At 41.6% G+C, this 24,426-nt stretch overlaps 1 protein-coding gene across 1 annotated transcript in view; it reads right to left on the bottom strand.

The window, feature by feature from the left end:
* Nucleotides 1–21,574, bottom strand: part of PNPLA2 (patatin like domain 2, triacylglycerol lipase) — a 54,676-nt gene extending 33,102 nt beyond the window's left edge. The window contains exon 1 of the mRNA XM_083348848.1: nt 21,024–21,574. Within this exon, the coding sequence (XP_083204974.1) occupies nt 21,024–21,210 (187 nt within the window). The 5' untranslated portion in view covers nt 21,211–21,574. The remainder of the gene's footprint in view (nt 1–21,023) is intronic.
* Between the last annotated feature and the right edge of the window lie 2,852 nt (nt 21,575–24,426).

A 24,426-nucleotide genomic window follows, 5' to 3' on the forward strand; every position in this document is an offset into this window, starting at 1 on the left:
GGGAAAAGGTGGCACTGCAAATAACCCAGTCCTTGCTATGTAGGCCATTTTAAGTTGTATACCTGGAATTGCAACTGGGAGCCAGTACAGTTCATAAAGTAGCAATCTGCTTTGATGTATCAACGCATGCTCATTAATATCCCCACTGTTTCATTCTGGATTAGTTGCACTTTCTGGATGTCTTTAAAGGCAATCCCATATAAAGCACATTGCAGAAGTCCAACTGGGAAGTGGTTAAAGCATGAGTATTTGTGAACAGGACCTTCCTACCAAAAATGGGAACCAAAGACAAAGTTGTGCAAAGACCCTTCTGACCACAGCTGCCACTTGCTTTTCACGGAGGAGCAGACAGTCAAGGAGGATTTCCAAATTTCTCAGAAGGAGACAGACTACAGCTTCTTTCAGAGCCTGTGGAACCACACCACTGTCCCTCTTTCAAAGACACCTTCTACCACCACATGGATCCAGCTACATGCTACTTTCCAGGATGCCTTGACCAGGCTGGAGGGGCATGAAACTAAAACACAGGTGGACAAGCTGACGGATCCAAGGACAGATCCCTGTCCAGTCCCTCAGGGTGAAACTCTTCCGAGATAACTATTATGCTAGATATGGCTAATTAGCATCCAACTCAGAATGAATCTAAATGATTTTGTGCAGGAGGTGCCACAAATGATCCTCATAGAGGTCTTGCTCTTTCAGTTTCTCCTTATCCAGGAGAGACGGTCACCTTAAATAAGGGCACTGAATGGCAATTTGCATTGAATAACAATAAAGAACGTTTGACTGCTCTTCTGCAAAAGAGCTCTTCAGGATGCATACAGTACAACCACACATCTCCAAATCAATCTAAGCCTGTTCCTGGCTGCCCATTCCAGGCCTATTGGCTAAGGCCTCAGTAGAATCTGAGCATGCCTGAAGAATAACCACAAACAGCTTCTAAAATCCAAAATGTATCTGCGACAGACTAATCCAACAGGTCTTCCTTCCTGGAGGACAGGATAGACAACTCCAAGATCAACAGTGAGTAATCTATCTATAACAAGGGTGTAACAGCAATATCCTCCAACTATAGATCACATTGCCACTTCCCCAAGACAAAAACCAGAACTGGCATGTTACCCCTTGTGTGTATCAGGTACCGTAGTTTCCGGCGTATAAGACTACTTTTTAACCCATGAAAATCTTCTCAAAAGTCAGGGGTTGTCTTATATGCCAGGTGCTGAAAATTTAGGGACAGGGCTGGCTGGAAAACCTGGAGCGGATCTCCCATTTAGTCTGCGCAGGGAAAGCGGGACCAATTGGAGAAGAAGCTGCAGTCTGTGATTTTTTACAGGCTGGGGTCTGGGTGTCTTTCCTTCTAAAGTTGAAGAGCAACTGTAGTATATCCCAACTTGAAAGGCAGGTGGGGAAGGCAGCAGCCAGAGCAGCGGCTTAGCTCTAAGGACACATTTGACTCAGGAACTGGGCGGGCTGGCTGGAAAACCTGGAGCGGATCTCCCATTTGGGTCTTTTTTTTTAAATCCCATTTATATCCTGCCCTTCTCCGAAGACTCAGGGTGGCTTACAATTTAAAGCACAAATCAATGTGCTTAGCAATAGCCTTCATTCTGTGTATATGCCTGATTATTAGGGCTTTCACCCCCCCCCCCCAAGCAGCATTATTACAAAGTCAGCTTATTGCCCCCAACAATCTGGGTCCTCATTTTACCTACCTTGGAAGGATGGAAAGCTGAGTTAACCTTGAGCCTGGTGGGATGCGAACCTGCACTAATTGCAGGCAGCTTGTGTTACTTAAGGCTCTGTGCAGGGAAAGATTTAGAGCAGACATGTCAAACACAAGGCCCGGGGGCCGGATTCGGCCCGCGAAGTGGTTTCATGTGGCCCGCGAAGCCATCCTGGAAACAGTGAGGGAATGGCCGCCACTGCCTTGGTCCCAGCCCAGAGACCCTCCTTCTGCCAGAGACCCTCAGATCTGTCCCACTCCTGCCCAGGCCCCCATAGGCACCCTTGATGCGAACGATGTAGAGCTGGCCACGCCCACCCAGTAGGCCATACACACTCTAGCCATGCCCACCCAGTAGGCAACCTGGCCATACCCACGAGGCCCCCTGAGGGCAACCGCAATGCTCATGCGGCCCTCAATGAAATTGAGTTTGACACCCCTGCTTTAGAGTGAATTAGGAAAAGTGAAAAAGTGAATTAGGAAAATAGGGAATGGTTGCTGGAATCAGGGGCTGCCACAAAGAAGAGGGAGTCAAGCTATTCTCCAAAGCACCTGAAAGCAGGACAAGAAGTAATGGATGGAAACTAATCAAGGAGAGAAGCAACCTAGAACTAAGGAGAAACTTCCTGACAGTTAGAACAATTAACCAGTGGAACAACCTGCTTCCAGAAGTGGTGAATGCTCCAACACTGGTAGTTTTTAAGAAGAGACTGGACAGCCATTTGTCTGAAATGGTATAGGGTTTCCTGCCTTAGCAGGGGGCTGGACTAGATGACCTCCAAAGTCCCCTCCAACTACTACTTCTTCTTCTTCTTCTTCTATTATTATTATTATTATTATTATTATTATTATTATTATTATTATTATTATTTAATCCACTTGCACTGTTTTGTTTACATGTTTGATGACAAACAGCCTTATGTTTATAAGTGACAGTTTTCCTACTAAGCACCTGCATGTCATAAGCATTTGAATTAAAATTATATTAAAATCAAATCTGATGTTTTTTAATTTTTATTTGGTGTGCGTTGGAAGAGGGATAGTCTTATACGGCGAGTATAGCCCAAACCCTATAATTTAACAGGAAATGTAGGGGGTCGTCTTATACGCCCAGTCGTCTTATACACCGGAAAATACAGTATTTGATTATCTAAGGCAGGTCCATATTTGCCACAGAGGCCATGAACAACTGGACTTCCAGTTCTATGCCCTAGACTCCTCCAGATGTCGGTTCAGAGGAAGATGAACCAGTCCCTGGCACTTCAGGAGGGGAGTTGGTCAATGGCTCTGGACAGCTGGCTGAGATTGATTTGGCTGAGGCACAGCTGCAGCAGCAGGACAGCCCTGAGGCTTCAGGTGGGGAAAGCATGCAGCTCCAGCTCGTTAGTGAGCATGATGAGGAACTGCCTTCTGCACCTGATCTGAGAACAGGGAGGGCAGAGAACAGGCAGAAGCAGCAAAGGTCAGCCTGATTGCTCATGAAGATGCAGTCTCTTCCCTCTTGATGGGCTGCACCAGAAACCGGCTATTTAGCACAGCAGACAGATGGAGATGACATGTACATTTCCTAGCTGTGTGTTTTCTGTTGTTATGATTTCAGCCTTGCCTTAGTTCACAGGCGTCAAACTCACCACATCATGTGACGTGTCGCGACATATTGTGACTTTTTTTTTTGCATTACCAGAGCTGGGGTGTGCGTGGCCTCCATATGATGCAACCGGCCCGTGGGCTGGCAGTTTCACACCCCTGCCTTAGATTGACCCCATACCTTGTCTTTGGATTGTGCCTGGTGAACTCTGCACTTTTCTGCCCTCATGCATCCTCTTGCATTGTGGATGTAATTTTAGCCAGTGGATTTATCTGGTTTAGGAAACTTTCAAGTGCCTTGTGGACTCAGTGGCCATTGCTCTGTGGATTAGCACTGGTCTGCTTTTGGTTGGACTTAATTGGGACAGTTCTGTGTTTTTAGTGAAGGGAATGGCTGGGGAATATTAATAAATCCACTAACCCACCATTATGTGTGCGTGTGAATGAGTGGGGCAGCACACACCCTCCTGTCCCCAATATCCCTAATGAAATCGTAAAAGATGGGAGATTTATTCTAAGCCAAATTGACAGTAGGTAGTAGCAGCTAGGAACCTAAGGTTTTATGGTCTGTTGACCAGGCATTGGGGCACAGAGAAGGGAACTGGAACAAATGGTTAGCATTAAACACAGAAGCTACATTTCCCAAAAACACTGTTCTAGGAGAAGGCAGCAATAATTGGCAGGGTAGGGTTACAGCAGGACAAAGCCCCCGCCCCCAAGTATCTCATAGATCAGGGTCCCCAAACCTGGCTCACAGACCGCTATCACTACGAGGCCTGTTAGGAACTGGGCTTCGGCGGGCAAGCGAGCAAAGCTTCATCTGTATTTGCAGCTGCTCCCCAGCATTAGCATCACCACCTCAGCTCCATCTCAGATCATCAGACTGTAGTTTCTTATAGGAGCACAAACCCTACTGTAAACTGTGCATGCGAGAGATCTAGGTTGCACACTTTCCCCCACCCTCCCCCGTTCTGTGGAAACATAAGTCTTCCATGAAACTGGTCCCTGATGCCAAAAAGGTTGGGGACCACTGTCCTAGATCTTTGGGGAAATGGCAGTAGGTAGGATCAGACCAATGCTCAATCTGGTCCCGAAAGCAACTTCTTGGGCTCTAAAAAAAGAGGTGAATGTGCCTTTTGCAAGTGCTTTAATTGTGAGAACTTATGTTTCTAGTGGAAAGAGAACACATCTGACTTGCCCACCTCATGTCTAGGTCAACACCGGTAATCTTATCATCAGGGATCAAACTTCCATAGAAAGACCTGCCTCAATCTGGAAAAAAAAATAAAATTAAACGAAACAAAAACTGTTCTAAACGGGAGGGGGAAAAAAGAAGTGCAAAACCTCCCTTTATACGAATTGATTCCAACTTCATTGTTTTAAAAGGATATTTCTCTGTTGCTGTGAACAAATAATATGTTGATGGTCTAAATTGTTCTTGTTTTAAGGTTTTCTCCCTTGAGGATTTCCTGTGCTCTCTGTTATGTATTAGGCTTTAAGGAACACCTAAAGCAATTGTATACGAGTCACCACCAGGAGGCGTTGAACTGTAACTGTTTTGGCGGGAAGCAGTCGGCGGGAAACAGAGGTTCAATCCGATTGGTTGGTTGTGTACCTGGCCAGGTACTGGCCAGGTATATAAAGAGTGCGGGTAACCCCTATTCCCCAGTACGGTCACTTCCATCTAATAAAGAGCTGTTATGCTGTACTCATCGGCCTGGCGTCCTTCCTAATCTCCAGAACCCACTACACAACACTCTCAAGCCCATAAGCCAGGGAAGAAGGTGATGGGAGAATGTCCTTTTCTAATTCAGAAAAAAGAGGTAGGAAGGCTGTGACAACTCTCTGTAAATCCAACATGTAGATTGCCTTTGTTACAGCAGAGAGTTACTTTTTAATAAAAAAAATAAACCTGTGCAAATATTTCTGTATGCAAAGATAGAGTTCTATGTAAGAGAGTTCTTAGAAAGCCTGGCCCAGAGCCATCTCTGCATTTCTTTGTTCCCACAGGAACTAACGCAAATGTTATCTGGGCAAAGCAAATTCAGCCAAGCAAGCAATTTCAAGAATCCTATTCAACGTATCAGCAAATGATTTAATAGCTGGAAAAAGAAATGATGCAACTGGGCATGTTTGACAAACTGACAGTTTCCACTGTGCAGCATCTGAAAGAAGTTGGCCTTGAAACGAGGCCTTGGACTCACCTAGTCCCACCTTAGGCAAGAAAGCCAGCTGGGTAACGTTGGGCCAGTCTCCCCCCCCCTCTCTCTCAGCTCAACCCACCTCACAGGGTTGTTGTTGTGGTGGTGTGTAAAATTCCTCTGTCCCACACAAATACACACATACAACGTAACATTTCTACTTAGAACTGTTGGGAATTACTTGTTTCTTTTTTTCTTTCTTTTCTATTTTTCTTCAACTTCTTTTTCTGATGTACTTTATGCTTTCCCTTTGGTTCCTTTTTCATTGTTTCTTTCTTACTTTATATGTATTTGAATTTAGTTTTGCTGAAAAAGAGTTAAATGGGAGGCTAGGTATTGCAGTAGCGACTTGAGCCCTGCTTTACTGACTTACTTTGAGGATCCCTGCTCTAATTGCATTTACTTATTTAGATCCATAAAATGTTACACTGCATTTGTTGGGGGGGTGCGTGTGTGTGCGCACACGCACACACACACACACCAACAAATGTACTGTAACATTTTATGGATCTAAATAAGTGGATGCAATTAGAGCAGGGATCCTCAAAGTAAGTCAGTATAGACCTCCAAGGGTTGATGCGACTATCCAAGGGATTGATAAATGTCTGGGGGTCAACAGGTGGTCAATAAGTAATGTAACATGACTTGGGTTAATTAATCTTTGGGTAGCTCTGTAGTGCTTAATGGCAATCCCTAATGTGTAAGGGAGAGGTGAGAGGAGCCTTAGTAGTGCAGTGGTTAGAATGCGGTACTGCAAGCTAACTCACTGCACTCCAGGAGTTCAATTTTCACAGGCTCAGGGTTGACTCAGCCTTCCATCCTTCCGAGGTCGGTAAAATGAGGACCCAAATTATTGGGGGCAATATGCTGACTCTGTAAACTGCTTAAAGAGCTATAAAGCATTATGAAGCAGTACAAAAGTCTAAATGCTATTGCTCTAATAACAAGACAGTGTTACCCAGAGTTGGAATGCCTGAGAGAGTGGTCCTGGATTGTCTTTATCATCTCTGTTACTAGCCTCATTTACCAGCATGCTTTGTACTGTATGTTTGAAACCTTCCATCTTCCCCCTTGTCTCTCTCATCTCTCCTGTCTTAGGAAGGCCTGATAGATAGATATACTGTGTAGTATTCCTGTTCATCTGCTTGCTGAGTCTACTCTCCCACCTGAACAATCTCCAACCAAGTATCAGTTCCCCTTGTTGATGTTGATCGGAGCATCTTTCCCATTAATTATATCAATCACTTCAGTAAAAACAATCTGTTGAATCTTGTATTTTTCATATTTTAAAAACCACAAATTTTTCTGAAGTCCTTATTTACTGTTGTATTGTTTGTTATTATTCATAGTATTATTGGTGAAAGTCATATTTTATTTTCATATAATAAATATTTGAAGGTCAATGAACAATCTGAAACTTCATGAAGCAGTCAATGAGTTTGGAAGGAAGCCCCAGGTTAGAATTGCACAACTTCTTTTTGGTGCAATAGACTAAAGCCACTGTAACACCAAACACTATAACACCTGTAATGCACTATTGCTCTTTATGATGAGAACATGTTGCAATAAGTCATGTTTTCCTTAAACATAGCTTACTCAATAAGCTAAACTTTATAGTAATGCCATAATAAACAGTTTGCTCTTCTCAAAGCAAGTCATAGTAGTGATGGCTATCTGTTGCAATCAGGCTCTTGAAAAGGCCAGAATGATCAAAGACATACATCAAGAAAGTTTAATCATGCCTGTGCATATGGCAGCAGTTAAATGAAGTAGGCATAAAGGATACTTGAGGAAATACTGATGCCTGGAAGCCCTGATTTAATGCTTCATAAGCTGTCCCCATCCCCAAGCCACATGGATTTTATCACTGAAAAAATCAGGGTAGCCTTAGTGCAGGTTGAAATCGTTTAGACTAGAGCAGAGGTCTCCAGCCTTTCTCAGTTGACAGACCGGAGGGAAAGGGAAGCATTTTACGTATGTCCATGTATACACAAACGGGGCCACAAACACAAGTGACGCAAACGTGGTGCTAGCCCCCACGTGAGACTCACTAGCATTTTCACCTCGCAGGTGTTAGCGCTGCCCCATTTTTGCCACGCTGTGCCCTGTTTTCACCACATGGCGTGAGGGTGAGTGTGCGCATGTGTGTTCATGCACTGGCCAGCCTGTCCCGTGGCCAGCAGGCCATGGCCCTGTAGTGAGCCGTGGCCCACAGGTTGGGAATCCCTGGTCTAGAGTCTAGATCTATATGGAAGAGAGAGGTGGAACATTTTAGTTATGCATTCTACATTATGATTTTGCCATCAGCATTATTGCATGATCAAGAGAAGTCAATGAATATAAGTTCACCATGCCAGTTTGCCATACAGCTCTTTTCCTTTTGGTTTGAATTTGCTGTCTTCTGTGAACACAGGGTAACCAAAATATTTGTTATTGAAAAAAGAATACTTAAAATCTATCTAAATCATGAAGATTCCTTACAAAGTTAGCAAGCAATGCTTCATCAACCCAAGGAATATTACATTTTAATCCTTATTGGCTTCTTTTTTAATGGTCAGGTTTTAGTCCACATAACAGGAAATGAAATATTAATGCATAATCCAGTCACATAAAGTGAATATTCGACTTTGGTTCTTACTTTAAAAGGAAAGTTACATTCAGGGCATTTTTAAATGAAAGGCTAGGATAAATAACTACATAAGCAGTAGTTTCTAAATCAACGAATACAGCAGTTCTACTTTATTCTGTATTATTACACTTTTTTAAATCCTACCTTTATTACTTTATAAGTAACTCAAGATGGTAAACGTACATAACACTCCTCCCTTCTCCTATTTTTCTCACAACAGCCTAGAGCAGCCACCCAGCTGACTTTCATGCCTAAGGCAGGACTAAAACTCGACTCTTGGTTTCTAGGTCAGCATCTTAAACACCATGCCAAACTGGCTCTCTGGATTGATCATATCCTTCAAATATCTGAAGGATGTTATACAGAAATGCAGGACACAGAATAATGGATGTAAAGAAAGTGAATTGCAATTGACTGCTAGGGAGATGTCCTATGATAAGAACAACTGAATAACAAATACTGACAGAATTTCAAGTATTGCCAAATCTAATATTCTACAAAACATTGCAGTCTCATATGAAGAAAGCATTAAGATCAATAATATGACTCACATATACCAAGATTGACAGCAACCTCCCTTTCACTAATCTCCAACTGTCTCATCAACTTTTGTTATGTGAAACTCATTGGTTGCTGTCAGAGGTCATCCATTTTGTTCTTGGTTACACAAATCCATCCTTCACAGTTTACGGTCTGTATATTTTTGGCTCAGCGATGTACAGTAATCCTATCAGCACAATCCCCATCATAAATAACCTGCATTTGTAGGTAAATTTGAGCTGGAGGAATTTCTTCGGCGCTTGGCAGTTACAAAAAAAGGCAATTATGGTGCATTGCTTAAAACACACTAACACATATCCACTGAAGGCTTTGATTTCACAAATAGTAACATGTTTTCTCACAGCAACTTTCTATCAACTGAAGCGAAATAAATGCTAAAGAACACATCAGAGCACTAGAGCATTTATGAGATTGGAGACATTACCTTTCATTCCACCCTCAGATTAAATGACCCAAATAATAGCTACACAAAAATAAACAGCAAACTAAAATCTTAAGAGTTCATTATGAACACCAGTAGCCAGTCAAGAAAAAGCATATAATGAGTTTACGGTAATTAGCTGTTCACACTGTCCTAATTTGTACAGAATACAATAACCTACTGTTGGTTTGTTTTTTTGGCTAAGGATGATACAGAAATTACTTATAATGGGACATGTTGTGCAAATCAGTTAATGTTACCTTGACTGGTTATTTTATACTACGGGCTAATCATTGGCATTCAAACTTTGGATGACTTCAAATATTGTGTTAAAAATTCTTTCTTTTAACAATGGTTTATTGAATAAGCTCACATAATGTAGTGCTTATTTATTAAACAACATTGCTAGGCTGCCCCACTCCAAACAGACTGTGGGCAGCAAATAACACAAGAACACAATTACAATGAACAAATATTACAAATATTACAGTTACCAAAACCGAACATCATGAAATTCCCTATTCAGGGACTTGCTTATGAAAAGTAGATCTATTGGGAAGGAGGGAGAGAGGAAGCTACTACTGAGAAGTATATCCTATGTCGGGGGCAGGCAACCTTGGCTCTTTCATAACTCGTGGACTTCAACTCCCAGAATTCCTGAGCCAGCATGCTAGGTGGAGAATTCTGGGAGTTGATGTCCACACCCTGTAAAACTACCAAGGTTGAGAAACACTGCCCCATATACTTCAGAAGGGATGGGTGGGACTTACAGTAGGCCTTCCCAGGATGATCAGACCAGGCAGATCGATTCTATTCTGGCAAGGTGTAGCCATGGGTGAAGTAATCCAGTGGTATGCAAGGCTTTAAAATGTGAATCAAGAGGTCACTGAGGCAGAATTTTATGATAGTGGAACATGCACTGCCTATCTTAATTTTGCAGCTTTGCCAAAACTGATCAGTATTAAATTCAACCATGTTAAATCATAATGGTTTGTAAGGTATAACTTGGTATCATGTGAACCAGTTTACTATTTGATGATCTATTCAGTAAATGTCTAAAATAAACCATGACCTAGCTTAGTAAATAATCTTAGGCGTTATGACTGTGCATTGCAAAAGAAATTTTTAATGAACTAGAATTCATTCATTACATCCATTTATTACATTCATTTAATTTTAGATGAATGGGAGCCATTTTTTTATGGAATAAAACTCTATCAGGCATTAAGAAATAAGTTCATTGCATTATAACTCAGTTAAAAATAATAATAAAAACTTTGAATTACAACTCAGAGTAGTACTCAATACAGAGTACAGTATACATACGTAGCAGAGACTGATTTGGTTCACCATCATGCTGAGACATGATCTTCTTAATGGTGGTTTGTTCTACCAGTCACACTTGGTTTAGTATTCCAGAAAGACATAACTTTAAAATGCATAGTGACTGGATTGCAATGTGATCTTAAATCCAAAATAAACTTCTTTCTCAGTGGCAAGGCCTAAAAGCTATCTCTGGAATAGAGACTTTTACTGCTAGGCCATGCCACATCATCTTGCCAAAGATACAAATGAATCATATATTGCTTTTTGATAACTTTTATCTGATTACACGCTTATAGACCAATGTACATGATTTACGATAGAGGAAAATGAATGCTTTAGTAAATACCCCACCCAGTCTGATTGCTAATTCCTGCTCTCCCCATCTGCCCATGTATATGCACTTTCAAAAAAGTTTCCCCAGCTGCTGCCTGGGAAGATAACACTTATCTAAGGCAGCCCAAAGCTTCTTCCAGTATACAGAGAAGAAGTGTGTCTGGGAGTTTCTAGAGAAAGTCCAGTGGTACAGTCAAGAGGACTGCTTGATGTTTGCGTTTTTAACAACCTGAAATCCAGGGTCCCATTTTAAGCCAATCTGCAGTAGTGAAGTGATTTAAAAGTTAGTGCCCTCGGTTTACATTTTTTGTTGCAAGATTTTTTTTAAAAAAAAGAAAGACTAATAAAATGAAGCTCTATAGAAAAAAGCATAATTCAATTATAGGCTCTGTCCTAACAGCAGAAGTCTAAAGGTCTCTCTTTATAGTTTCTATAATTAGAATCCTCTTTCAATACTTGTTCTTGGCATGCTATATTCCAGAGCTTTTTAAAACACGATACATGGGCAGGGTACAACATTTGAAGCAAGAGACATTTAAAATTATAATAAGCCTTAGCTTATTATAATTTTAGACATCCTACATGTCTAGACAAGAAATGTTTAAACAATGAGCTGCAAACACAGATACAGTGTAGATATTGCAATAAGAAGGTCCTTCATCCTAATTTCTTCAATGTTCCTCTTCCATTCCCTTTTATCAATTGCTGATGGAAACCAAACAGACATATTTCTTGGCACAATCAACTCTGCTAGCTTGTTTCATATATCAACTTTCACCCCCTCTGGAATTCAGTCCTCTTTGCCCTTACATAAAGTGCTTACACTTACACATTAAGACGTACGGATTATAGTTTAACTTTGGCCAAGTAGTGCTGGGTTACTGGAGCTGAGTTGCCAACAGTGAAGTCATAACCCAGTTTTTAATCTTCTACTTTTGAGTAGACAAGTTAATATTACACTAGTATGGTATTCTTGAAATTAAGGAAAGACCTATCAAGCTTGAGGTGTTCTTGGAAATAAACATTTTCTCAATTCATTTTGATCTGCTTTTTGTATGAGGTTTGTAAACACACACACACACACACACACACACACACACACACAAAACCGCTGTACAGTACTGATACGTTTACTATGACAGCAAAGTTCAGGAAGCACAATATTGTTCCTTCATATCCATGAACACAGGAAGTTTGGGTAGGAACAAACAAGGCATTGCTTTTTAGATTAGATTAGATTAGATTAGATTAGATTAGATTAGATTAGATTAGATTAGATTAGATTAGATTGGTTAGATAACCTTGTCATTTTTTTTCCTATGGGCACAACGGCACACATTAAAAATGAAATTTAGTTGCTTTCTCTCCAAGTGTACACATACATAACACACATTTAAAACATACAATATACAACATATGTATAGATCTACACCCTTATATATAAGTAACATATAAATATTAATCACTGTCCATCTTGAATACATAATGGAAGGAGGAAGCTTTAGAGTTCACAAGGTTTATGGAACAAAGCTGTGGCTGAATCTGGATGTTCTGCTTCGGATACCACAAAGCCTCCTCCCAGAAGGTAACAAGGAAAACAGGTCGTGAAGAGGATGTGTAACGTCCTGGACAACAGTGGTTCCACTCTTATTTTGCAGAAGTTTTCAAAATTTAATGCTGAACAATGTTTATGAAAATTGCTTTGGGTATTTCCAAGATTACATTTCATTTATGCCAACCTTTTCCATAGGCTCTGTTGTTGAAAACTATCTTAAATTCATCTTAAGGAAAGCTAGCATATAGTTTTCTTTATAATGGCACATACATAAAGCCATAGGATAAAAAAAATAAAAACTGGATAGGAAACTGCTTCCCATACAGACACAATCATGTTCACTTCTGCCCACAAGTTGAAAGTACATAACTTGTTACATCTAAAAGTTCATCATATCTTTCCAATTTCTCGTTTCCACTGTACAGTAAGTGGAAGGTAAGACAGAAATTTATTTCAACCAAGGCTAAGCAAATGTTCTGCTCAGAGTTAAATCCACGCCATAAGTTGATTTTCCTCCTTCCCAGAAGTTCTTGATTAAAGCTGCAGTTCTTAAATATACTTAATTGCTAGGCCTTTCCAAGTCAGTGAGCTTTGCTAAATTCCAAACTAAAGCATTTGGGGCTACATTGCTATACTTTTGAGGTTCTCTCGAAGTACCAAAAATATCCTTTTAAGGAGAGGGTAATAATAGTTAGCCTCAAGTAACCAGAGCAAAAAGCACAGCTAATACCAGCCTTATGAGAGGGTCTCCCATCAAATCTGGTGGTCACATGGAAAACTGCTTCTTTATCATCTAATGATATAGATCTGATCACAGAGTAGCCAGCACTGAGTCCTGGATCAAGACTGGAACAAAAGGTCTTGAAGAAAACACTAATAAAATCTTCCTTACGCTCTCCTAAGTAAATATCTGTGGAATGTCAAACAACTTTATCACACCAAGCAAATATGCAGCCTTCTCTATTGCAGGGTGTAGAGGCCATATGTGCATGAATTCTCACTACTGAGAATGTCCTTACATGCTTTAATGCTTTTGCTGACCACCAAAGATTAAAAATGTTCAGAAGGCTGGTGAGATTCCCTCAAATAACTTCTTGACAATTTTATTTATTTTTATTTTATTCGATTTATATACCGCCCTTTTCCCAAAGGACTCAGGGCAGTTTACAGGGCAAATAAAAAAAATACAATATACAGATTAAAATACAATTAAATTAATAGCCCCAACACTTTAAAATTGAATTTAAAACCTTAAAAACCTCTCAGTCCAGGCCGGCCAGCTCAAATAGCCAGGTTTTTAGGTCCCGGCGAAACGAACGAAGGTCGGGGGTGATCCAGAGTTCCACCGGCAGTTGATTCCATAGGGCAGGCGCGCCCACCGAGAATGCTCTCCCCCTGGGAATCACCCGCCGGCACTCCTTGACCAGCGGGACCCTGAGGAGGCCTTCCCTGTGGGAGCGCACAGGATGGGAAGTTGACGCTGGCAGCAATGTCTGGTTGTAGTAAACAGTAACTGCTTTTTCATCAAAGAGGACCTGATCAGTCACATATAGTCCTTTAGTAAAGGTTCCTCATTAGTGTACTATGGTTATATTTGCATCTGAATTGCCCATTAACCAGCAAACAGTAGGACCAAGGATTTGGCCCACCTCAGCACACATGCACAGGTGGCTCTTGAACTGATTCAAGGAGCTGAACCCTATAAACATGTTATAAGCCGAAACCATGTAGTTTACAGTAATACCTTAATATGCTAAGCCTAGTTCATAGACCGGGAATAGACAGGGTGGTGCTTTACAGAGTTTGCAATCATTCGTCTATTCTGGCTAAGCTTTCAGGAGCTCTTGTTTGTAAACATCTATCAGTTTATCTCTGGTACATAATTTTTCATGTTGGGCAATTGTGTAAATAATGTTACTCATCTTTTGGGGGAACACCTCAAATGGAAATTGGCTGAGAGGAGTTACACGGTAGAACAAAAATACTTTTGAGAGCTTAGGAGGATCAAACTGAAGGTTGTGTGGAAATGTCCTCAGTCTGCCAAATAAAAGTTTAGACAGGACAAAAGATATGCAAGAAGCATAAGAGATATTTTAAGTCTCTAATATTCAGTATTTAAAAATATGGAAACTATTTGTAGCTCTATTTTTTTTACTTTTAAGGAGAAAGAGATGAATTCTGCAGACATACTCATATTTTCTGAGGAGATAAAACTTGCTAAATTTCTATAAAAGATTTTGACTTGTAGCAAAAATTGTATTCCAGCATTATGGTATCTAGTTTTAACAATCTTGTCTAATAATCTTTTCTACACTACAATAATTAATTTTCAAGATTATGAATTATATATTTATCTCTTCCAAGAAGGCTGGGTACTCTCAAACTACTGAATGACAGTAATGCAATTTCTCCCTGATTTCAGTAGAAAATCGGAGTCTTAAACCTCTCACAAGGAACCCATTAAATATTTTAAAAGTCCAAAGACATCAAAAACAAGCCCAATCCTATACCTTCTGGAGATATGGATTGCATATCATAATGTCATTTGTTTAGTTTAGTGCCAGCTGTGAGTTAGGACAAATCACGGCTTCCTATAGCTCTGAATATTGGTATTCCTTTAATTATGTAACTATGAATTCAGTCATTACTTTAATCATGTAAATTCTTGATTTGCACACCTATCTTTACTAGGTCCTAATGCACACATATTCTTTTTTTCTTACAACCACAGAAACATAGTTAAAGGACTAATTCCACACTGATGCCCTTTGCTATATTTTAACATCTTGTTTATATAATGCACATCACGAGGATCAACTAGCAGGATTTTTCAGCTAGAGCTGCCAATAATTCCATTCACTGCTCATGAATTTTAAATATCCAAAACATTTCCTCTATTCATATTCTGATTTGGGGAAAAACTACATTCGAGAGATAGACTTAAGCAAAGTGTACCCATGAAAATACAAAGAGAATAAAAGATAATTTTACCATCTGTGCTTCATTCTAATTATGCACTTCAATAGGACAGGTGGCCATTAAAACTGAATATACATTTCCTTTTATTGCAGCATTTCAAAACATGCAAGTAAATATCCAATAACCAGTTATTCGTGTTGCATCCTACATATGCAACTTTAAAAAATAAAATGAAGTTACTTCATTAGGGATGCTCACGCTTCAGGTTCCTAATGTTAGTTACTTGGCTTAGCTTAACTCTTGCTGACAGCTGTCATTAAAGACAGTGCAGTGTAAATTGTTGGACTAGAAGTGAGGAAACAAAGATGCTAATTCCCCTGAGGTACAGAAACCAGCTGGGTGATCTTGGAACAGTCAAACTCATCATCAAAATGACTGACACTACCATTGCTACATCATGTATTGACAGCTTTCCTGTAAACAAGAAACGTGCAGCATAAAAACAAACAGACACTATATCCTTGTGGGACCACACTAGGAAAACAACAACTTCAGATGTCATGGCATTCCGTTCTGATGTCACATGCTTTTAAAAAATACATTTGTGAGCACTGTATTTAATGTCACATTCTAAGCTAATGCATTTAGATAACATTATGAACTACATCTCTAATCACCCCTGCAACCTAGCACTCTGGGAATGACAGAAGTTGTAGTTCATGTGGGCAATGGGATGTATACTGTACATGTCTCCTATTTTAAGGAATTAGGCAGCATATGAGATTGCTGCATTTATTTATTTATCAAATTTATTCAACTGCCCACCTCACAAAAGACAACTCTGGCCAGCATACAATTGAATAAAACAATATTAAAAAAAACAATAATTATAAAAATCATTATTAAACATTATTAAAAATTCAAATATACAGAACAAGGCATGGAGAAGATGAATATACCAACCACAGAGGAGCCATTTAAGAATGTTTCCAGTTCTGCATTTAAATCCCATGGAAACCAAGGCCGTCCAATCTTGGCAATTTTAAGACTTGTGGACTTCAACTCCCAAAATTGGCTAGCTGGGGAATTCTGGGAGTTGAAGTCCACAAGTCTTAAAGTTGCCAAGGCTGGATATCCCTGATGTAAGCCATTCCTATTTGCAGAGGCTAATTCCCTCTCCTTTTTTGAAGCTTCAATAGTTCAGCCAAGATGAATAAGCAATTCTGGAGAAGAAAACTCTCTAGACCTGACTTTTCCTAGATATTGGACAACTGAGGCTGTTTTGACAAGTTTTGACCCTCTGCTTGCTCAGCACTTGCACTCAGTCCTGACAGGTGGAGGAAATAGGAAACAGATAAACAAATTCTTCTCGGTTCTGAGAAAAATCCCATATCATACCAGAGACCCTCCATTCTCTTCAAAGGCCCTTCATTCTCATCAAAGGAGCTCACCTGTATTCTTTGTAAATTGAGCAATAACAAAGTATAATATTTATTAAGATGATGACATGGATATCATAAAGATCAATGAAATCACTTGCCTATCACAGTGCAACATACTTTCAGGTGAATAAAGTAGATCACACCAGAAATGTAGATGCAGGTAATATCTAATATAGCATAATGTATTAAATATTAAAATCAATAGACACAATGGCTTGCTCAAGGCAATGAGAAGAGTTAGATACCGGTAACTGTTTTTACCTAGGCCAAGCTAGGATAGCCACCATAGCTCTTGCCTTCATAATATTACTAACTGGATCATTCTAATTCAGGGGTGTCAAACTCAATTTCATTGAGGGCTGCATCAGCATTGCGGTTGCCCTCAGGGGGCCGGGTGGGTGTGACCTGGGTGGGAGTGGCCTACTGGGTGGGTGTGGCTAGAGTGCGTATGGCCTACTGGGTGGGCATGGCCAGCTCTACATCGTTTGCATCAAGGGTGCCTATGGGGGCCTGGGCAGGAGTGGGACAGATCTGAGGGTCTCTGGCAGAAGGAGGGTCTCTGGGCCAGGGCCAAGGCAGTGGGGGCCATTCCCTCACTGTTTCCAGGATGGCTTTGCGGGCCACATGAAACCACTTCATGGGCCAGATCTGGGCCCTGGGCCTTGTGTTTGACATGTCTGTTCTAATTTGTTTCACTGGGTCCATCTTAGATGATGATTCAGAAGCTACAAAATGATATAATCAGCTAAATAGGTAAATGGTGCTGCTAAGGGAGACCATGTTACATTGATTCTTAAAACTCATAAGTACAGACTGCCTACAAGTGGGACAAGTCAAGGCTTTACTGGCTAAATCTTTAAAAGAGCAATTTTCCTAATACCATGGATTAAATCAGACAGACAGGCCTTTTTCACAATTTTATCTATGGGCTTGGTCCATAATGCCAGGAGAGGATTTTCTTGGTGATTGCCCATTTAATGACACTCTCCTCTTCCACCATAAATATGGCTGGTCCATATACTATAAAGCTTCAGGGGAGAGTCCAAAACAGGGTTTTTTCTCGCAGCATTTTCTGAAGAATTTAACTCCCGGGCCACAATGTCACCAAGATATTATGGATTATGAGTATTTCCAAGGAAGCAATATTCTTACTGGGCTTTCCTTTCTATAAGTATTCCAGGTTTTGTGTACTTTTCTAAGCTCTTTCTGCTAGGAAAAACAGTATGAAATCAATAATGGTGGAGCAGTGGGCTAATGCCTCCTTAAGTAACACCAGCTGCCTGCAATTAGTGCAGGTTTGCATCCCACCAGGCTCAAGGTTGACTCAGCCTTCCATCCTTCCGAGGTAGGTAAAATGAGGACCCAGATTGTTGGGGGCAATAAGCTAACTTTGTAATAATGCTGCTTGGGTGTGTGTGTGAAAGCCCTAATAAGCAGGCATATACATAGAATGAAGGCTACTGCTAAGCTTGTAAGCTGCCCTGAGTCTTCGGAGAAGGGCGGGATATAAATGGAATAAAAAAATAAAATAATAATTAAAAAAAATAGATTAATCCAGTAGCCACTAGGCTCAAAGAGGTTTTGCCACAATAATTTAATGTGTTATATGACATTATATATGCCATTGTGAATAATGCCCTCTGAATGTTTCAGGAATTATGAATTCAAGATGCTTTTGTGCTTGTCAAGATTCCCTTCTGCACCTCCTTTATAACAAAGGAAATTAGAACACTGAGAAACAACAGACTTCAGAATAATTTTTCTTAGGATTCCAGTAGGCCCCATAGAAGTATACAAAGAACCAATTTCCTACTTGGACCTTTCCCTTATGGTAAGGTTTTCTTTCACGTCCTTTAATAATTCTCAAATTGAGGAATAGGGGGGGAGTGAAAGTTATTTTGTTCTATATTTGTAACCGTCCCCTTACACTACAAGGATCACACATTAGCATCAAACCTTCCAGAGTATTCTATGGCAAATGGGCAACTTGTCAGCAGGTTGGAAGCTAACTATATCAAAGAAAAAAATAGAACATCCTATAATTCCAAAACATAGCAGTGGCCATGGGAGATAGAGGGAAAGGTTCACAAGCAGTTGTTTTAGAAGGGAACAATACTGCCCGGAATTGTAACCAAGAAGCAGCTTCTCAAAAATGGAGCTAATAACCTCCAAAATAAATCTGTTCTTTTCATAAAAAAAGAAAGGCTGAATTCTTGTCCAAGATATTTAATGTTTCTTAGGTCTACCTCATCTTTCTCTCAAAGCAAAAACAGACATCTTTTTGAGCTATAAAAATATTAACTATAAATAAGTACTGTACCCAGTTCTTTCAGAAACAATACAGATGGGAGTGATGTCATTCACCCCTCTCATCCAGCTATTAAATAACAATCTCAACCTCTCATCTTTGGTCACTGTGTAAATCAAAACAAACCATGGTTAATCAATATCTACCCAAATTTAACACAGTTAATTTGCTTGATTTATATTCCTCTGTTGTGAAGAAGATTGAAGCCATTTTTTATATCTTCCTTTTTGTTTGCAAAAGCTTTTGATCCCTTCCCTGGAGGCACTGGAAGAAAGAAGACAACTGGAGACTCATTTATGTAATGTTATATAATGTTTCTGAGGAAAAAAAGTGGAGGTAAACAGGCCTAAATTCTTCTCCCAAGCACAATATTTTCTTAAAATAGGAATATGGAGAAAATTGGCTACAGAACCCCTTCATGCAATTTGCATGTTGATTCCCTTGTTGTTCCTGAGCCTACCGAACTACAGTACCACAAAACCGGATATCCCAGTAAGTAGATATCTAAGTTTTTAAAAATATCATTTGTGCTATATATGTCAGGATATACAGGACATCTGGGAAAACATGGCAGAAAACATCAAGGGTGAAGAAAGGAATTGAACAGCAAATCATAAAAAGAAAATACTTTAGGGTAGCCAACATATACTCCATATAAACAAATGCATACATTTCCATCACTTAGCTCCTACTAATATAACCACTGCAAACTAAGGCTCCCCCTTAGTTTATGTTTAGTGCAACTCCAATGGTAAACTGCAAAGTGAACAACCCTTGAAAGGAAAAAAAAAGCATTGATAAAAGATACCGGTAGTTCTTGCTGTGTGCTGGGAAAAGCTTGAAAACACCCCTCAAGTGATTTAAAACAACAATTGTGTAAACTTTTTATATTCCTGACCTTAACAAAAGATCAAAAAAATCATGTGCTGTGGGGAAAATGTCATGTAATACTTGTGGCATAGACTTGTTTCCTTAGAGCCTGAATACAATGAACATGTCTACTCTACAACAACATTTAATAGGAATCTATCATCAGCATAAATCAGTTTGGACACTTGGAAGAGCATTTATTCTTGCCCACCCCTTTGAGATAAAATAACTATAACAATGAATATTTCTCATAACCAGATCTGAGGAGTTATGTCCTGTATATGTATGCATACATTCCATTATCTCCCTCAAATAATACAATGATTCATACCATAGTATACATCAGAACACAGCAAATTCCTTTTTAACCTACAGCACTGTGCTGGGCATTGCAATGGTCTGACTCAATACTTAGACGCATTAATAAATTCTTAATAATTATAATGTGTAAAATCTAATTTGCTTACTTCTGATATATTGGTGTGTGAGGACAAATATGTTACGCGGTGGATAACATGCGACAACGTGGACCCAGCTAAACTAGTCTTTAATAATAAGCTAGGATAACAAGTGTAAACACCGCTAGTGTGAGCTAAGTATTAAAAACAAGCCGTCCTTTCGCAAAACATTTTTTCCTGTCCCGTTTATCTGATTTTGAAGAGGAAAAAAAAAGGAAAAAAACCGCACCGGCTTTGTGGATCACATGCACACTTCCTAATTCAGCACTAAAGGGCACACCAGAATCTTCCCGAAATAGATCCCCTCCCGATCCGACACGTGAGATAGCAACGCATCCCGGAGGAGGGGAAGGGGGATTGTCGTCTTGACAGCGCCCAGGAGCTGGAAAGGGCAGAGAGGGAAGCTGCCCCTCGAATTTATTTTTTTTTAATTTATTTTAATTCCATTTATATCCCGCCCTTCTCCGAAGACTCAGGGCGGCTTACAAACTTAGCAGTAGCCTTCATTCTATGTATATGCCTGCTTGTTAGGGCTTTCACACACACACCCCAAGCGGCATTATTACAAAGTCAGCTTAATTGCCCCCAACAATCTGGGTTCTCATTTTACCTACCTCGGAAGGATGGAACGGGCGAATTCATTTTTCCCCCCACCCGGTTAGGAAAGATGACCCCGCGCTCCCTTACCTAGGCAGGCGTCCGTCACCAGGGCTGTAGCCGTCAGGGCTCCGGCCGAGGCGCCATAAATCTTTTTGGCATTCGCCACCAAGAAAGGGGCATGCTCTCGAAGGCAGCTGGCCACACCGACGTGGTAGATCCCGAGGAATCCGCAGCCGGCGAAGGAGATGCTCCAGGTGGAGCCCGGCGGGTACATCTCCTCGTCTCCCCGCCACCAACTTAAGTCGCACGCCCGGGAGGGAGGCGGGGGTGGTGGTGGTGTGTGTGTGGGGAAGACCGCGGCTGGGAACCGGAGAGCGCCCGACCTAGCTACGCGTTCACAAGGCGCGAAGCCGCGCGGGCAGGACGAGGCAAAGAGGAGGCTCGGACCAGCTCCCAGACCGGCTGCTGCTCTTCTCGGCCGCCGAGCTCTCGTTCCCTTCGCCCTCCGCGCTGCTCGGGTTGCCGCCCGCCTTTCCCGGCCGGCTCCTTTCGCTTTTCCTCCAATCGCCGGCGCCTAATCGGCGACGGCTCGCAGAGGAAACGTTATATGAGGTGCGTGCCTGCTTGCGGCGGGGAGGAGGAGGGAGGAGGAGGAGGAGCTCGGCGTTGTGACAGCCGCCCCTCCTCAAGCTGGCAAGGGAGCAAACAAACAAACAAGCAGCTCCAGCCCCGGCTAATGGCTGCTGCGTAGGTAACGCCACCCAGCCAGGGGCGGAGTCCGGATCCTAGAAGTCTGCAAAAGAGAGGGAGGGTCTTTTGGGGACTCGCCGGCGGGCGGGCACACCAAGAGGGCTGGGGGAGTTCTCAGAAAGCCGGGGGGGCGTTCCGAGACAGCAGCCAATAAAGGGCGGGCGTGGGGCAAGCTGGGCAACCTGTATTCCTGGGCCTACCGCACCTTACGACTCGGAGACGTTTATTAGTGGTACCTTTTAACTCCTCCCCGTCTCCGGGGTTCTGCTTCCTAGTGTGAAGGGCTTCCACTGTTTGAGCGCATTGTGACGTAAGCAGTGGAAGATTAAAAAGGTGCGTGGTTTGTGTTAAATAGCGCAGCGTTTCCCAACCTTAGGAACTTGAAGATGCGTGGACTTCAACTCCCAGAATTCCCCAGCCAGCATAGCTGGCTGGGGAATTCTGGGAGTTGAAGTCCACGCATCTTCAAGTTCCTAAGGTTGGGAAACACTGAAATAGCAGGTTCTTTGGCGCAGGAATGAAGACGCAGAACGGAGTACAGCAGGGGTGTCAAACTCAATTTTATTGAGGGCCGCATAAGCATTGCGGTTGCCCTCAGGGGGCCGGGTGGGTATGGCCAGGGTGGGCGTGGCTAGAGTGCCTATGGCCTACTGGGTGAGCATGGCCAGCTCTACATCGTTCGCATCAAGGGTGCCTATGGGGGCCTGGGCAGGGGTGGGACAGATCTGAGGGTCTCTGGCAGAAGGAGGGTCTCTGGGCCAGGGCCAAGGCAGCGGGGGCTGTTCCCTCACTGTTTCCAGGATGGCTTCGCGGGCCACATGAAACCACTTTGCGGGCCGGATCCGGCCCCCGGGCCTTGTGTTTGACATGTCTGGAGTACAGGGTAACTCATAGTTTCGTGCAGAAACTACTGGGGAAATGGCTGTAACTAGCCGCAATATATAGTTTAGCCCCTAGGCGGCAGCCAATAGGTTTGAATCAACCATTGCTGCCTGGAGACACAGGAGACTTGTAGTCTGGGTTGCTGGAGAGCCGTTAGCTGCTCCAGCAACCCAAGTGGTATTCCCTTAAAAAAGCCCAGTACATAACAGTTTGTGCAGAGGGAGGATTAGTGTTTATCTTCTTTTATGCTTCAGGGCGTACTCTCCCCATCTCTTCCCAATCCTTACAGATAATCTCTACTTCCCCCAATACTGGGCAAATTCGATTCCAGGTAGCTCTAGAGAAGCCTGGCCCTGGGCAATACAGTATCCTGGAGAGTTGCAACAAGAGGGCCTCCTGGATGGAAGAGAATTGCCTTTCACCAAAATCATACGATTTTCTGGTGGGTAGGGGCTAGTTCTAATTAATCTTGCTACGAATCACACTGGGTACATAATGATAGCAGGAAATAAACATGCATAGGTTAGCTTCGCGAACTAGTATGAGGTCTTCTAGCACAGAGTACATCATGTACTTAACATTGTGACATTGAGTAGTGAAGATAGGGGAGGAGCTGTGTTAGTCTGTGCCCATAACACAAGCAAAGTCTAAGTTGCATAAGCTTGAAAACTTAATGTCCCTTTTTCTGACATATTTACTATTGTTATATCCATTTTTGTCAGAAGGACAAGTCTAACTGGCTATTCTGGAAGGCACTTACAACATATTAGTGCAGGGGTCTTCAAACTTGGCCCTTTTATGACTTGTGGACTTCAACTCCCAGAATTCCCCAGCCAGGCATTCTGGCTGAGGAATTCTAAGAGTAGAACTCTACAAGTCATAAAAGGGCCAAGTTTGAAGACCCCTGTATTATTGGAAACAGGCAGGAGAAGACCAGCTGCTTTATGACTACTAAGTGATCTCTGCACTTTATAGATCAGCAGTAAAATAAGTCATGATTGAAAGCACAAGACTCAATTTTCCTGGAACTCAGAAGAACCAATCTGATTCAGAATCCTCATGCAGCCCTGAAACACAATAAATTATTGTTTGTAGAACGAACCATAATTATCACAGTTCACATAATACATTCCTAAGCAAAAGGATATCATAGCTTAGTGAGATACATGAACCACCAATAACAAACTGAGATTAGCCTGCTTCAAGTAATTGTGAAGGTTAAAGTGAAAAGACAATCATAGATACGAGTTTGAGACTAAAAAAAAGGTCACCTTAAAGTATAATATTTTCCCAACTCAAATATTATTTTAATATAAGAAAAAAAGAAGCATCATGTTATTTCAACCCAGCTTTGGAGTACAAGGTTTAAAAATGGCTCCTCAATCTAGTCCTACAGCCGAATACTGATACCTAGAATTTTACTAGAAACCAGCTTTTAGGGAATAGGGCAGGGGTGTCAAACTCGCAATGTCACATGATGTGTCGTGACATATTGCGACTTTTTTGCCATTGCTGGCAATGGGGTGGGTGTGGTTTCGCTATGATGCATCCGGCCCACAAGCCGACAGTTTGATACCCCTGGAATAGGGGATGGCAAAGGGGTCATTATGTTCACTTTTTTTTAATCCCATTTATATCCCGCCCTTCTCCGAAGACTCAGGGTGGCTTACAATTTAAAGCACAAATCAATGTGCTTAGCAATAGCCTTCATTCTATGTATATGCCTGCTTATTAGGGCTTTCGCCCCCCCCAAGCGGCATTATTACAAAGTCAGCTTATTGCCCCCAACAATCTGGGTCCTCATTTTACCTACCTCGGAAGGATGGAAGGCTGAGTCAACCTTGAGCCTGGTGGGATG

This window comes from Vipera ursinii (assembly GCF_947247035.1).
Source record: "Vipera ursinii genome assembly, chromosome: 1".
Classification (NCBI taxonomy): Eukaryota; Metazoa; Chordata; class Lepidosauria; order Squamata; family Viperidae; genus Vipera; species Vipera ursinii.